Source organism: Furipterus horrens, unplaced genomic scaffold (genome assembly GCF_987537825.1).
Source record: "Furipterus horrens unplaced genomic scaffold, mFurHor1.1.pri manual_scaffold_5, whole genome shotgun sequence".
Classification (NCBI taxonomy): domain Eukaryota; kingdom Metazoa; phylum Chordata; class Mammalia; order Chiroptera; family Furipteridae; genus Furipterus; species Furipterus horrens.
Genome location: NW_028327175.1, coordinates 167,323,076 through 167,339,974, shown reverse-complemented (window position 1 = coordinate 167,339,974; position 16,899 = coordinate 167,323,076). Strand labels below are relative to the sequence as shown.

Below are 16,899 nucleotides of genomic sequence, written 5' to 3'. Positions count from 1 at the left end.
CTCAGGTGGCATAGGAGATAGAGGAGCACAGCTTCTCACCTGGCGACCCTTGTCAGTGTTGAATGCCGTAAGATCCTCGGGGCAGATCACAGGGAAGTGGGCAGGGCCCTGGCTTGGGCACTGGTGTCTGGAGGGAAGGTGCCCTGCTCTTGTCAGAGCAGGACTCTGATCTGATGGAGAGTGTCATTGGCCACTCATTGGGCCTCCTTTTGGATGGTGGAGCTGGGTTGCAGGCATTGAGAAATACAGGTAGCATAAGCAAGATGAAGTGTGGTGTTACTTGCTGGGGGACAGCAGACCTGGGTGAGCTGGGTGAGGAGTTTCTCCTGGACCACAAAAAGAATAAAAACACTGATCATCTGTGTATCATGAGGTGTGGATCCCTGTCTCCAGGATGCCCTTGTTGGTGGGGCATGACATGTTTCCATCCTGCTGTGGAGCGCAGAGCAAACACTGGGAAGGTGACAAAGGAAGGCAGGCAGATTCTCATGAGGGGGATGCTGAGTCTGTACCTTATCTCACAATCCGCTCCTTCACGGGTATCCAGACTGCCCCTGGCTTCTGCCCTCTGACCCCAGTTCCTTATCCCTGGGCAGTACGGCAGTCTGGACATGCGCGGCAAGACGGTGGAGGAGGTCTACGTGGAGATGCTGAAGCCCAAGGATGGCGTCCGCCTGAAGGTGCAATACCGCCCAGAGGAGTTTGCCAAGATCAAGGGCCTGCCTGGTGACAGCTTCTATATCAGGTGCCGGTGGCCATGGGTTCCAGGGATTTGGGGCCAGGGGAGGGGCTTTTGATGAAGACTGTTCCTAGTAAATGTCCTTGCGTTCTTGTCCCAAAGGGCGGGGCCCATGATCATTGCTTTGCGGGGCCAAGGCTCCCTCTTCAGGGTTTGGGCCTGGGGGATTTGGGGGCCTCAGAGCCTCATTTTCCTGTGGGTTGTCCTTCCCTGCTTTTCCGCTCACCCAGGTCTGCTGATCCCTCTGCAGTGTGTCCAGCGTACCCTGATTTACTACATGACATGTGTGTGGGGGACAGGCGCCTGATGGTTTTTAAGGGGTGCTCTAGCTTCCTTCATATTCACTAAGATCTGAGGCCACAAAAAGAATAAAAACACTAATCAACTGTGTACCATGAGGTGTGGGTCCCTGTTTTTAGAAACCCCTCCCTGGTGGGGTTTCCATCCTAGGAAGTTTCCCATCTGTAGGAACCACCAGCCTTGACTTGGGGAAGAAGGCAAATGGGAAAGGCTCACATGGAAGGGTAGATATGGCCTTGGTCCTTGGCAATAAGTCCTATATCTGATTGGTGTGAGGCAGCCCTCATCCCCAGGGAGTCCCTGATCTCAGGGAAGAACGGAAGCTTCTTTTTTCTGTTGTGTGAAGACCTGGTTCCCTTCTTTGGGAACCACTACTAGGATGAGGGTAGATGGCAGATCCTGGTCATGGTCTGGGAAATCTCAGAGCAGGAAAGCAGACCCAAGAGCATGGCTGTCAAGGTGTGTGGCCTTCTGATCTTCTTCCCTCCATTACCTCGTCCAGGGCCCTGTATGACCGGTTGGCAGATGTGGAGCATGAGCTAAGCTTTAAGAAAGATGACATCCTCTATGTGGATGACACCTTGCCACAGGGCACATTCGGGTCCTGGATGGCATGGCAGCTGGATGAGAATGCTCAGAAGATCCAGCGCGGTCAGATCCCCAGCAAATATGTGTAAGTGTTTTCTGGGGGGGAGGGGGGGCTTGGGGTCGGGTCGGGCAGTACCTGTGGCACTATCCCACAGGATGGAAGGCTCATTCTGCTATTTATCTCGGCTTCTGGTCTGTTTGTCTTGCCAAAATTGCTAGTTCAAACAGCTACTTCTAGCGTAAGTCAATGCTGTACATAAGTCAGTGCTATACAGAAGCACAGTGGCAATTTAGGAGACAACTTTTATTGAGATGGAATTCACATACCATACAGTTTACTCAAAGAGTATTATTCATGGCTCTTAGTATATTCATAGGTATGTGCAACCCTCACCACAGTAAATTTTAGAATATTCTCATCACCTAAGAAAGAAGTCACATACCCTTTAGCTATCCCCCTTCTCTCTTCCCTGCCCCCACCACTAATATTTCCATATCTGTAGATTTCCCTGTTCTGGACTTGAATGTGGATGCAGGCATAAAGCATGTAGTCTTTTGTGGCTGGCTTCTTTGACTTGAGGTAGTGTTTCTAAGGTCTGTCCATGTTCAGTGTGTATCAGTACTTCATTCCTCTTATGGCAGGAAGCATAACTTGTAATACTACCAAGTGAAGGCTTTGTTGCTTTTGACACCCACCTGAATGTAGAAATTGGCCCACTCTGAGAGCTTGCCCCCAGCTCTGGTGTTTGTGCCACCCCTGTAGCAGTGGTTCCAGGGGTCCTTGGTGGTGTGCATGGGTCAAGTATCCATAACACAGATCTGCAGAGGAGTATTTGAGGAGTATTCAAGTTCTTGTTCTCCTCATGGGCGGGCCGGGTGGGAGATGGTCCCTCCCCTGTATTGCTATTCCCTGTGACTGCAGGATGGACCAAGAATTCTCCAGGAGGCTCAGCATGTCTGAAGTCAAAGATGATAACAACGCCTCAAAGACACTGTCAGCAGCTGCACGCAGATCCTTCTTTCGAAGAAAACATAAGCACAAACGCAGCGGGTCCAAAGATGGGAAAGACCTCCTTGCCCTGGACACCTTTTCCAATGACTCCATTCCACTCTTTGAAGGCAAGTGACTGAGCTTGTTTTCCCAGTAGGCTCTCAGGATTGCATTTGCTGTTGACCACAGAATCCTCACAACAGTGACGTAAACAAGATAGAGGTTTACTTTGCTTTTCCACAGAAGTAGTCTAGAGATAGGTGTCTGGGTTGGAATGGTGGTGCTCCTGTTTTCAGTCCACCGTCTGTAGGATATGGCTTTCATTGCAGCTCCATACATCACATCCATCTTCCTGCAGCAGGAAGAAGGAAGGAGCGAGGCAAGATGTGCCTCAGCTAACTGTGCCTCTCTAAATAGCTCGTCCAGAAGCCCCATCCTGCGACTTCTACTTGAATTTCATTGGCCACTCGTATGTGCAAGAAAGTTGAAAAGGCACATTGCTAGCCTGTAACACAGGTTCTGCTAGTATGAAAGGACAGGATTGGGTGGGCACAATGCTCCGTGCATTTGCTTCTAGTTTGTTTTGGGCTTATTATAGTCTACTTGGTGGTGACCAAGGACCACTGGTCTCTGTAGATCTTTGCCCTTTTCTGGCCTCCCTTTTGTATCTGTTAATGATTTTTACAAGGTCCTCCCAGGGCTGGGTGCTGACCCAGGGCTGGAGTTGTATATTAGGGAGTCAGACATCCCCTAGCAGATTACCCTTGAGGAAAGGATGTATTTGTCCTATAAAGCAGGAGGTGCTTGTCAAAGGTGCTCCTGGGAGCCCAGCATGTGTCCACTGTCCTAGAACGTGCACTTTTCTGGGTGTGGAGGTGGCACTGAGCAGCAGAGGATAGGACAGCTGGTTTCCTCCTTCCCTCCCTTCCTCCCCTCCTTCCTTATTTTTAATATTAAGGCCTGAGGCACAGTGAGTTGAGTGAATCCTTTTTCATGGCTCACTGTCATCTGAGCCAGGACAGGTGTTGGCATACCACAGCCCATGGGCAAAATGTAGTCCACTGTTTTTAAAGATTTTACTAACTTTTTTAGGGAGAGGGGAAGGAAAGGGGAAAGAGGGAGAGAAACATTGATTGGCTAGGGAGCAAACCTGCAACCCAGGCATGTGCCTTGACTAGGAATTGAACCGGTGACCTTTCCATTTGTGGGACGACACCCACCCATCTGAGCCAATGGGCCCCACTGACTGGTTTTATATGGACTGTGTGCTAAGAATAGGTTCTTACATTGTAAAATGTAAAAAGGGCAGCCTTTGGCAATAGTTGTTACTTAATTTTGCCTTTTGGCCTTTGAAACCTAAAATATTTACCATCTTACCTATTGCAGTTAAAGTCTGCTGACCTCTTGATTATGGCACGGGTTCTTGCTTATTTAATTTTTTAATTATTTTCTTCTTTTATTTCTTTGATCTCCACTTTCATTATTCCCCCTTCCCTTTTTTTATGTAGACACACCTCTTTGGTGCGTTTGTTGTATGTTAAATGGATATATTGATAGCTTTTCATTTGGTCATATATGCAAGGGTTTATTTCTAGGTTATTTATTCTCTTCCATTGGTTAAAGAAAAAAATTTTATATATATATATATGTATATGTTTTTATGCCATTACCGTACTGTCCTTGATTACTGTTGCTTTGTACAGTTGACCCTTGGACATCACAGTTTTGTTCTACATGGGTCCACTTATATGCAGATTTTTTTCATAAACATACAGTTGGCCCTCCCTATACCCAATTTTCATAACCGTGGATTCAGCCAACCATGGACTGAAGACAGTATTTTCAATCTGCAGTTGGGAATGTTCTATGCCATTTTATATATGGCACTTGAGCATATGTGAATTTTGGTTTCTGTATCGGGCCCTAGAACCAATCCCTCACAAATATTGAAGGATGACTGTAGTTAAGTTTTGGGGGAGTCAAAGTTATACGTGGATTTTTAATTGTGTGTGGGGTGGTTGGCACCCCTAACCCCCATGTTGTTTGAAGGTCAACTGTAGTATGTTTTCAAATCAGGAAGTATGAGGCCTTCAGCTTTGTTTCTTTAAGATTGTTTTGACTACTAAGGGTCCCTTGAGAGTACATATGAATTTTAGGGTGCTTTTTTATATTTCTGCAAAAAATACTATTGGGATTTTGATAAGGATTGCATTGAATCTATAGATTGATTTCGGTAGTATGGACAGTTTAACAACATTGAATCTTCCACACCATGAGCATAAGATGTCTTTCCATTTATTTGTATTTTCTTTGCATTCTTTTCACAACATTTTGTAGTTTTCAATGTACAAGTCTTTCACTTCCTTGATTAGGTTTATTTCTAAGTATTGTGCTTTTTGATGCTATAGTAAATGGGATTGTTTCCTTAATTTCTTTTTCAGATTACTTCTGGAAATGCAACTGATTTTTGTATGTTGATTTAGCATACTGAAACCTTGCTAAAATTGTTTATTAGTTGTAATAGCTTTTTAATGTATTCTTTAGGGCTTTCAATGTAAAAGATTGTATCATCTGTGAACAGATAATTTTACTTCTTGTTTTCTAATTTGGATGCTCTTTTTTTCTTTTTCTTGTCTAATTGCTTTGGCTAAGATTTCCACTACTGTGTTGAATGGTAGTGGTGATAGTGAGCATCCTTGCCTTTTTCCTGATCTTAGAAGGAAAGCTTTCAGTCTTTTGCCATTGAGTATAATGTTTATTGTGGGCTTTTTATATGTGGCTTTTATTATATTGAGATAGTTTCCTTCTATTCCTAGTTTGTTGAGTGTTTTTTGTTGTAAAAGGGTGTGGAATTTTGACAGATTTTTTTCTTTGCATCAGTTGAGATGATAATGTGGGTTTTGTCTTTAATTTTGTTAATGTGTTGTATTACATAGATAGGTTTTGTATGTTGAACCATCCTTGTAGTCCAGGTATAAATCACATGTGGTCATGGTGTATAATTCTTTTAATATACCATTGAAGTAAGTTTGCTAATATTTTGTTGGGGTTTTTGCATCAATATTCATCTGGGATATTGGTCTGCAGTTTCTTTTTCTTGTTTTTTTTTGTCTTGTTTTGCTATCAGAGTAATCAGAATAAACTCATAGGATGAGTTTGGGAGTTCTCCTCCCTCTTCAATTCTTTGGAAAAGTGAAGATTGGTATTAATTCTTTAAATATTTGGGAGAATTCTGTGGTAAAACCATCTAGTCCTGGGCTTTTCTTTCTTGGGACGTTTTTTGATTACCATTCCAGTCTTCTTGGTACAGGTTTGTTCAGATTCTTTATTTCTTCATGATTCAATCTTGATAGGTTGTATGTTTTAAGGAATTTTTCATGATTTCTAGGTTATCCAGTTTGTTATTGCCCATAATATAATAGTTTCTTTTAATCTTTTTTATTTATGTGAAGTCTGTTATAATGTCTCCTATTTTATTTCTAAGTTTAGTTATTCATGTCTCCTTTTTATTTATTAGTCTATATATGAGTTTGTCAATTTTATTGATCTTTTCAAAAAGTTAACTCTTGGTTTCATTGATTTTTTTTTCTAATTGTTTTTCTATTTTCTATTTATCTCTGTTCTTTATTATTTCCTTTCTTATACTAATTTTGGGTTTAGTGTGTTCTTCCCCTGGTTCCTTAAAGTGTGTAAATTTAGTTTGTTGATTTGAGATCTTCTTTTTCAGTGTTAGCATTTATTGCTATAAACTTCTACTCTTAGTACTATTTTTGCTGCAGAGTTTTGGTATGTATGCTTTATTTTCATTTTGTCTCCAGATGTTTTTTAAATTTCCTTGTGATTTTTTTATTTGAGCCATTGGTTTTTAAAGAGAGAGTTGTTTAATTTCCACATGTTTGTGAATTTTGTTTCTGCTATTGATTTCTAGTTTCATCTCATTGTGGTCAGAGAAGATACTTTTTATGATTTCATTCTTAATTTTTGACTTGTTTTGGGGACTAACGTGTTCTATCTGGGAGAATATTCTATATGCACTTGAAAAGAATGTGTTTTCTGTTCTTAGGTAAAGTTTTCTGTATACATCTATTACGTCCATTTGGTCTACCCTGTTGTTCAAGAGCTCTGTTTCCTCAATGATCTGCTGTCTGGTTCTGTTCATAAGTGAAAGTGGGATACTGAAGTTCCTTACTATTATTGTGTTGCCATTTCTCTGTTTGGTTCTGTGTTGATGGTGGGGCAAAGGTGTAATGGATACTGTAACTAGAAGGTTTCTTAAGGCTGAAGGATGATGCAGGTAGCTCCACAGATTATATCAGATTTATTATAGTGTAATTTACTTACAGGAATGTGAGGTCGGAGCAGACAGATGATTTAGCAATCTGTGCAGATTATTCTCTGTTAATATGTTAATAGACCCCTGTTACAGTACTTTTTTAAATAGTGTAATTCAGATAGTAATGATTGACAAGACAAAGGGACAAGGAATGAAGTACACAGCAGGGGCCATACGTCTTGATATCTTGTGGTTGATGATTGTTTATAATCAATACTATTACCAGTTTGATATTTATCTGGATTGTCATACCATTCTGGCCATTTCTAACAAAAATATTTATGGCTGCATTGTGTAAGTTTAAGGAACACAGATCAACTGGAAGACTCTGGTATGCTTGCTAAGGACAGTAAGGTTGGTTAAAGGTCACATCCAAGACACGAAGATGGAGTTTGTTTCTGTTCACAGCCACACCTGTAAAGTTTTGTAAATATTTCCTTTACACATTTGGGAGTGCTAATGTTAAGTGTATAATATTTAAAAAGTTCTATCTTTCTTGAGAATTGACTCTTTTATCACTATATAATGTCCTTCTTGGACTCCAGTGATAGTTTTTGTCTTAAAGTTCATTTTGTTTGATGTAACTATGGCCACCCCGGCTCTCTTTAGGTTCTAATTTGCGAGAAATATCTTTTTTCTATCTTTTCACTTTTAGCCTAAGTATGTTCTTCAATCTATTCTGAATCATTTGTAGACAACATGCAGTTGGGTCTTGTTTTTTTGTTTTTGTTCCATTTTATATTGTTGTTCTATTACAGTTGTCCCATCTTCCAGGTCTTATTTTTTAATCCATTCAGCCAATCTGTTTCTTTTAATTGAGGGCATTTAATCTATTTACACTTAAACTAATTACTGATATGGAAGGGCTTACTCTTGCCATTTTATTGTTTTCTGTATGTCTTGGAGCTTTTTGTTCATCTTTTCCTTCTTTACTGCCATTTCGTGTTTCGTTAGTTTTTTGTAATATTATGTTTTGGTTTGCATCTCATTTCTTTTCATGTATGTTTTATAGATATTTTCTTTGTGGATACCATTGCAATTACATAAAACACCTTAAAGTTACAACAATCATTTTAAACTAATAAAAACTTGATTTCAATTTGGTATAAAAACCGCTTTATATTTCTGCACCACCTACTTTATGTTATTAATGACACCAATACCTCTTTTTATACTGTGTATTTATTAGCATAGATTTGTAATTACTTTTACGCTCTGGTTTTTAATATCTATACCAGATTTTAAGGCGATTTATGCATCTATATCATGTTACTTCCAGATTCTCTGTTTGTCTGTATATTTTCTGTTACTGGGGAGTTTTATAGTTCCTCTGGGCTTCTGATTCTGATTGGATTCAGTGACTGGTGAGGTGCTCTCTAGCCTTCTGGTTCTGTAATTATGAGTACCTCTGGTGAAGCAGGTTATTCAGGGAGGAACAGGAATCTTCTAAATTGGTTACTTGCAGTGTGGAATATTAACAGTTATTATTTGATCCTTGTTAAGTCAGTTGAGGGAATAGTGACTTAATTTTTATGAACAGGGAAATGCATAAATAGATGTGATGTATCCATGAGCGGGATGTTCAGAAGAAATTAAAGGAGGTCAGTGTGAATCAACATGGATGCATTGCAGAAACAACACTGAGTAAGAAAGGGAATTGCAGAATATTTACGGTATCCTGTCATTTTTGTTGAATACATACACAGCAACTGTTTCTGTTCATTTCGGTCCACATGAAAAAGGTCGAAGTGGGACCTTCACCTCTGCTCACTGTATTGCGCAGGTCTGTGTCACGCGACCACCTTACCTGCAGGGGAGGCTGTACCTGCTGACCTTTGAGAGGTCATCTCTCTAGAGAGCAGGGATTGGTACTGGGGGTGGGGTGAGCAGGTGTTTAAGACACAGAAGGAAGTACTGAAATCACTCCAGAATGATGCCTAGGATATGGGACTCTCAGGGCTAAAGCTAGGATGTGGGACTCTCAGGACTCATCCCAGATAAATTAGGGTGAGCGGGTCATTCCACCTGACTCTGGATTTGTGGAGTGAAGGGGCTGGGTCCGTCTGGAGTTACCAAGGCCAGGGGAGCAGTGCGTCCCCAGCCACTGTTGCTCCCTTTACTCCAAGTGGGTTCCCATGACACGGCCCCTCTCTCTCCTTCAGATTCGGTGAGCCTTGCCTATCAGCGGGTCCAGAAAGTAGACTGCACCTCCTTGAGGCCTGTCCTGATTCTGGGGCCTTTACTGGACGTGGTGAAGGAAATGCTGGTGAACGAGGCTCCTGGCAAGTTTTGCAGATGCCCACTTGGTAAGGGAGCCCCCTCCACGCCTGCCCCTGTGTCCATGTTCACCCTCTCCTGGGGCCAGGTCCCACGGTATTTCAGAGTCCTAACTTGGGTCAGACCAGCGAGTAGCATCTGGTTCTTTCTCTGGAAGACAGGACAGCAGGACTGAGTTCCTGACAGCCCTCTACACAGTGTTCTTCCACAGAACGTGCAGGTGCTGGGCGTCCTGATTCCTGTGTCTGTGCTTTGCAGAGGTAATGAAGGCCTCCCAGCAGGCCATTGAGCGAGGCGTTAAAGACTGCCTATTTGTGGACTACAAGCGGAGGAGCGGCCATTTTGATGTGACCACAGTGGCTTCCATAAAGGAGATCACAGAAAAGGTACCTATTGCTTCAGACAGAGGGTTTGGCGCCTCTTCGAGCATTGGACTTGGACTGCTTGTGCCTTTGTCCGCTGCCCTGTATTGCTCTGAGACCTTCACTGAACCCCCCTGTGTCCGTTAGTCTGGATGAAGCTGCTTGGGGCTTGCCCCCAGTGCTTCTTTGTGCTTCCACTTTCGTAAAGAGGAAGCTGGTCTGGGAGGTGTACAGGTCTCCTCTCTCCCTCTGACAAGAGCTTTGAGCTCTAAGAAGGGCCTCTCCCAGGAAATTCTACAACAGGGTGCCAGCTGCATCTGCTGAGCTTGTGGTGCAGAGCTTTCCATGTGCCTTATTCTGGGGACAGGGCACACAGCTTCCCTCAGGGCCCCTGACCCTGAGAGGGACAATAGCTGTTGCTGTGCATCTTTAGACTCTTGAACATTCTGGGGTCCGGTCCGTTTGCCAGGTAGCATGAGGGAAAATGGAGACGTCCACAAGGAGTGTGGGAAAGGCAGCCCTCGAGGGAGTGGGCACTTCTGGGCTCCATCCTTCTTGGTTGTCCATCTGCCTCATTGGGCTTTGCTTTCCTCCTGTTAAATGAAGGGGTGGCTTCTTCTGGCTAGAAGTGGAGTTGGAATGCCTGAGCTCCAGTGGTGCCCCTGGAAGTCGGCCTGCTGGTGGTTGGGGCCCCTCCCTGGAGCTAGTGGAGACTAGGGAGAGCCATAGGCACAGTGCCCGTGGCTCACAGTCTTCCTGGAGGCTCAGAGGACCCCGGAACACATTTGATCACAGCCCTGCAAAGACAGACACCTCCCTCCCCCATCACAGGCACTGCTGAGATTCTCGAGTTTTTATTTGCTCAGTCTGACAAAAGTAAGGTTTCTGAGGATGGGCTGGGGTAGTGCTTTAAGAAGTTCCCCATATCTGGGCAAAGGCAGGAAAGGAAGTTTGTAGTGGGCCGTACAAACCCCACTTGACTCTGGCCCCCAGCCTTGACCCCATCAGAGCTGACAGCTTGTGGGGAGAGAGTTTTCGGTGTAAGCTTTCCCCATGGTTTGTCATGTGTGGTATTCATAAAAGAAGATCTTGCTTCCTGTTCGTGGGTAGAACTTTGTGTTCTTTTATGGAGTCAGGGAGAGCAGTGTGAGGTGAGAGTTGGGACCCACTGGTGGCGGAGAAAGGTAGGAGGTGTCCCCAGAAGGGCTTCAGCGTTTCCGAGGCCCAGCCCCCCAGGCCCGGCCCTGGCTCTCACTTCCCACCTGTGCCCCTCAGAACCGGCACTGTCTGCTGGACATCGCCCCCCATGCCATCGAGCGGCTGCATCACATGCACATCTACCCTATCGTCATCTTCATCCACTACAAGAGCGCCAAGCACATCAAGTAGGTGGCTGGCTCCTTGCGGGGCGGGTGGCCTGGGGCCTGGCTGCTGGTTCAAACGGCTGAGGTGGTGGTGGGGGGGGGGGGGGCGGGGGGGGGCGTGTCGGGCCGGGTGGAGGCACGAGACCGACCTACTGGCCTTGAAACAGGCAGCACACATGGGAACCACCCTTCCACCTCAAGACGCTTGCTGTCTCATACTCAGCCAGGCCGTTAGCTTAGCTCAGCCCCTTCCTCCCTCCCTCCCTCCCACCTGCCCTGTTTGGGGGCTACCGCAGTTCTGAGTGTGTCCAGTTTCGTCTGCAGAGCTCCCCTCCCGCCTCCTCCCTCCGTCTCTCAGTCCTGCCTCTCAGCTTGGTGCTTACAAGAACACAGGAACCCAGTGGCCCGGGTCAGACCCAGCTCCGCCAGAAGCAGGCTCATGACCTGGATAAGCCTTTGCTTTTACTGACCTTCAGTTTCCCTACCGGTTGTGCTAACAGCTCATCAAGGTCCCCTCCATTTTACCTTTTCATGCTTCCAAGCTTCCGGTACCTGCTCTTGGGAGCCACTGGAATGTCTGCTTGCCGCGTGCATGCACTGGGGTGCCCACTTACCCCCTCGGCCCAGAGCTCCTCATGGGGCCTGCAGGCTATTGCTGTGCTTAATGAGGCGAGCACACAGGGCCCCTGTGGAATGGAGATCACTGTTACTCTGGATGCAGGAAGGGAAGAAAAGGTCCCGGGAAACCGAGAGACTTAGCTTGGTTCTCTGAATGTCCCTACAGGGAACAGAGAGATCCCTTGTACCTGAAGGACAAGGTGACTCAGAGACATTCCAAGGAGCAGTTTGAGACGGCTCAGAAGATTGAACAGGAGTACAGTAGGTACTTCACAGGTAGGTGTGCATTCGGCTTGGAGAGGAGTAGCAGGCACTGGGGATGGAATCAGGTGTGCCAAAGACATACTTCTCAAAAGTGGTAATAGCCCATGCTTTCTAGATGCCTGGGGAATGCCACGTAAGCACTAGCGTTACAGACATTCTGATTGCAGGCACAGGGTACGGTAATTTGGCCTCAGGTCATGGCCTGGCGTTGTCCACCCAGATTTTTTTACATGTGCAGTGGCAGATCTGTCTCACAGTCCTGTATAATAGCTCCAGTGTTTCCAGGCGCAGCACGGTGGTGGTGGCTGTGACCCTCTGTCCCTATAGGGCACCCTCCAGGGCAGGTCAGTTGTGCCATGAGGTTTGCTGCGGAAAAGCTGCATTCTTACCATCTCTGGTAAGGATGCAAACCAAAAAAAGCATGGCTCCAATTACTGACTCTGGCTTTCAGCCTCATGCATAAATATTGTCACTTGGAGGGGGTTATTAACATTGTGGTCACAGATAATGGGGGACAGTCATTTTAATTAACATGTAGACGGTGTTATGATCTAGTTCGGTGCTTCTCATGCAACAATTGTTCTCAAAACCAACTTTGGTGCTTCTGTCTATCCATGTATATATGTGTTTTAATTTCTAATGCATCACAGACCCATATTTTGGTCACTAGAGATATGAAAATTTAAAACTCCAAAACTTATAAAATACAAGCCTTGCCTTTTTATTAGAGTCAGCAGACATACAATTATTCGGTCGCATTTCTATAGCAATTTGTAAATGCTCCCAGGAATTCCTGTACATGTACCTCATGGAAGCAGCTGGGACACATTTTGTCTGCAGGCGCTATTGCGTGGAGCATCCTGAGCGCATTGGTCTCGGGTCTGCAGGACTTGTGGTGTAGAAAGCCTCCCGCGAGGGCTGGGCCATACATGGAAGCACACCATTGTCTTCGCTGGGGATCCTCTCTGGTCCATGGCTATCCAGCTGCTAGATGCATCTGTTTCCTGTAGAATTCTGCTGCTGATTAGGCCATCATACTCCCGAATGGCTTTCTGATGGTGTCCCCATGGCAAGAGTAGGCCTACTTGCGTGTGACGCCAGTGGTTAAATCCTGGTTACCCTGTTAAAGGGGCTGGGTAAGCCTGGCAAAATGTGGCACTGACTTTCACTTAAGCCCATATTTTCAGCATCCTACTGAACAGTGGACCAGAGAGACAAATAAAAAGCCACGGTGATTTGTATTCAACTCTTTTTTAATTTTTCTTCCCCAATTTCTTGCTGATGGAAGAGAGTGGGATGGGATGAGGCACTGGCTCAAAACAGGCAGAGAAACAGAAAGAGTAAAGGATGTATGTATTTGCCTCAAACTTGGGGTCTTCCTCTGAGCTCAATGACGTGTGTGTTTGGGACTCTTTTGCAGGGGTTGTCCAGGGAGGAGCCTTGTCCAGCATTTGCATGCAGATCTTGGCATTGGTCAATCAAGAACAAAATAAAGTCCTGTGGATTCCAGCCTGCCCGCTGTAGCAGAGTGCTGTGCTGTGAAATGACTGTGGCTTGTCTGCCAGTGTCAATACTTGGCTCAGCTCATTAGTGACTAAAAATTGTCTGTCTGTATATAAGCATGGAGGGGAAGGACCCACGAACGAGGACTCCAGAAGCACCTCCTTTGAGACAGAGGGCCGCAGATGAATGGGATCGGGGCCCAGCCCAGCAGACTGACTGCCTCTCACACGTGTGCTTTAACACAAAACAAAAAACACAGAAGACTTTGATAGGAGAGGTTCAACACCAGCCTTTCTTTAGCCAGCTGATCAGAGATGCTGCAAAGAGACCCTTTCATACCACAAGTTTACAAGCCTTTTCTAAGTATTCGGTTGTTTATGTTTACTTGAACGGCCCCTTGTTGTCAGTTCCCATCCCCTGCCGATCCCCCCCCCCCACCCCGTGTTGCTTTGGTGTTGGTTTAGTTCCTGTTGTCAGCAAAACAACTCTGGAACCTCATTGGGGCTGCTTTGCTTTGGAAGGTTCTTGTCGGTGACCAGAGCTCTGAAAAACTTTCTGCTCCTCGGTGGCACCTCTCCTGGAAGGACATCGCGGCTACAGATGCAGAGCCATCTGTGGTGGCAGAACCAGTGCCTTTGTGGGGCCGACTCGCCAGCGGCAGGGGAGGCGACATGGGAAGTCTTACAGACTAGTCTTAGACTTTCCCTCCTGCCTTCCACGCCCTCTCATTCTTCTCCATCTGTGTTTACCATTTCAGCATTCTGTCTGGCCCATCGTGGCCTCGGGTTCACGGTGACAACTAGTCCTGGGCAGGATGTTAAGCTGATGCATGCCATCGGGTCCTCTTTCAGTTCTGTAGATAGTGACAGCCTTTATCAGTACAACGTTGGCAGGGTACTTCTTAAACTCTGCAGAGTAGGGCAGACACCTCAGCTCTTTAGGATGTGAAAAGTGTTTCAATCTTTGAATTGAGAGTCGTCGGGGAAGCCTGATGATTAGTGTTGTCACTGTCAAAAATCTAAAACGAGAGTGGGATCTTTTAGTCTTGGCCACAGCACTCACGACATGAACAAGAAGTACTCCATGAGGATGTCTTCGTTCGGGATTTGTTTGGTTTCATTTTTATTTTTTGCACTTCTGATGCTGGATGTCTCTGGCTGAAGATTTGATGTGGTTCTTCCCTAAACTGTGCGTCCTGTTAATAATAGGTACTGTACCAGGCTCTGTGTGTCACTGGGGTGGGACCTACGTTTTAATACTGTTCCTAACATTTCATTTTACTAGCAAGAAATCTTTGATTTCATTTTATTCTTTGTAATTCTAGACACTAGGTTGTAGTTTAGCTGTACTGACATTTTTTAAAAAGGGATATATTTTCTTGCACAGTTGTTCAAAAAAGAGACATGTTTCAGTCCTCAATGCTGCCTTTTGTTTTACAGGTACGTTTTCTAGCTCAGACAACTAAGACAAACTGTAGGCTGTCTCGAGGTCTTACTCGCATGCGCTCGGGCTGTTCTCTGAGCTGCAGGCAGGGGACTATGATGGTACAGTGTGCACAGGTACTGTTCTGACAGACTGGGATTTTCTGTACTGAAACCTTACTTTGTATCAAAAGTTAAACAGACTTTAGTACAATAAATAAAGGTCAATTTCTGTAACTTGTTGTGATGAAGATTCCTGTTTTTCACTTGTTTCCCATCTTTTGCCACTCCCTCAGCTTTCCTTTATTCCTAACATCAAGATGACTTTCCTCCCCAGCAGCATGTAACTGGAGCTGGCTGATGTGTGAGGTTCCTTCCAGCTCTGGTGAATCAGAAGCCCCTTTGACCTGCTGCCTCAGCCTCTCTCGGACCCCCTCCCGCCCTCCCCTGCAGCCATCTGCTCACCCTTCCAACCCGTCCATCATTCTAGCAGAGCATGGGTGGTGGCTGTAACCAGGTGGCTGATTTGTGTAAGACTCCGATCCTGCCCTCAGGTGCTCACATTCAGGTCTGCAGGTTTGAGCTGGCCCTAGAAAAGCAAAGGGGACAGGATCTCGTAATGTTCTCAGTCCGGGCCCCATCTGCAAGGTGGAAAGGCCCCGCCCAGGCCTGCGGTGAGGAGGGCCATTCTGGAAGGAGGGCTGTGTTGCAATACCTCCCAGCATTGCAGGGCTCTCTGGAGTAGCCTGCTTGGGCCTGGAAACCTGTGTTCCAGGTGGTGGGAGAGCTGGGAAAACTGGTCAGGAGGCCAAGGCTGGCCTCATTAAATGCTCTGCACCCTGGGTCACAGGAGAGCCCTCCTCTTCTGTTCTTTTACTTTGGAGAAGCTTGAGGGAAATGTTCTAGAAAAGCCTCTTGAGGCTGTGGTGTCCTGGCCAATGGGGTCAGACTTGCCCTGGCCACCATGGACCTGTACCCGGCCTCACCTGTGACCACCGGAGTCAGAGAGCGGTGTGGGGCCTGTGCAGCTGCCTGGGACCCAGGTCACAGCCCTCTACCCATACACACCCAGCCATGGAGCTGTGCACACCTCCTTGACAGCCCAGACTCAGTGCCATTCTCAGAGGGGGCAGCTGTTGCATAGATTTTACCACCTACAAAGTAAATGGGGGGGGAGGGTACTGCTTCTTTTAGGAGCAGTTTCTTTTAAAGAGCATAATTATGTTGCCCAAACCTTAACAGTTTGCACTGGTGGCATTCTGAGTCATGTTATTTTCTTTAAACATTTCTGGATTTTCCAAATTTTCTGTGGGATACTTGGTTCTATAATTACAAGGAAAAATCTCCTACACCTTTTAATAATGTAAGGCCAGCTAAGTTGCTGAGATCACAAACTTTCTGGCTGCACTGAGGCCTTGTAGAGAGCCTTCCCAGGATACACTGCCAAGGAGCACTAAGAGGATTTCTGCTTGCCTCTGAACCAGGCTGAGACCAAGTGGGGGTTCGGGTGGGGGGCACTGCCACCTCAGTCTTTGCCCCAAGTTGGTGTCTGTCTCATGCAGGCTCAAATCATTCTGGAAAGGCAGAGCTGACTTTAAACTCCAGCCAGGCGACCTTAGACAGATTGCTCTCTCTTGGCCTCAGCATTGGGGCCTCCCAAAACAGCAAAGTCTAGGTGATTTATAAGGCCCCTTCCTGCTGACATCTGTGCTGGCTTCACTTCTGGCCTTGCGAAGGCTGGGCAAAACCCCAGCTCTGGAAGCAGTTAGAGGGCTGCCAATCTGGTGAGGAAGTGGGAGAGGTGCCTAGAAAAGGGGCGAGTGCTGGGCAGGTGGCATTGTTCCCTCTTGGATCCCTCCCCCACATACAGCGCCACAATGTGGTGAAACAGATCGCCCTGTACTGACGAATCCCTAAGGCTCCACCCCTTACATTGTAACAGGAGCAACAGCTCTACCTGAGACATGTAGGCAAACAAACACGGGAACCTGTCAGAATGAGGAGACAGAGAAGTATGGCCCAAAAGGGGGAATGGATCAAGGTTCCAGTGGGAGAACTAAGCGACAAGGAGATAGCCAACCTAACAGATGAGGAGATAGACGAGCTATCAGATGCAGAATTCAAAACACTGGTGATAAA

The 16,899-nt window shown here is 45.9% G+C and overlaps 1 protein-coding gene across 2 annotated transcripts in view; it reads left to right on the top strand.

Annotated features, from left to right (window-relative positions):
• The window catches only part of DLG5 (discs large MAGUK scaffold protein 5), a 112,375-nt gene extending 98,607 nt beyond the window's left edge, over positions 1–13,768 (top strand). For both annotated transcript variants that reach the window (XM_090278276.1, XM_090278275.1), the window contains 8 exons: positions 597–745; positions 1,542–1,712; positions 2,550–2,746; positions 9,114–9,257; positions 9,487–9,614; positions 10,866–10,975; positions 11,739–11,848; positions 13,257–13,768. In XM_090278276.1, the coding sequence (XP_090134402.1) occupies positions 597–745; positions 1,542–1,712; positions 2,550–2,746; positions 9,114–9,257; positions 9,487–9,614; positions 10,866–10,975; positions 11,739–11,848; positions 13,257–13,360 (1,113 nt within the window). In that variant the 3' untranslated portion in view covers positions 13,361–13,768. The remainder of the gene's footprint in view (positions 1–596; positions 746–1,541; positions 1,713–2,549; positions 2,747–9,113; positions 9,258–9,486; positions 9,615–10,865; positions 10,976–11,738; positions 11,849–13,256) is intronic.
• Positions 13,769–16,899: the final 3,131 nt, after the last annotated feature.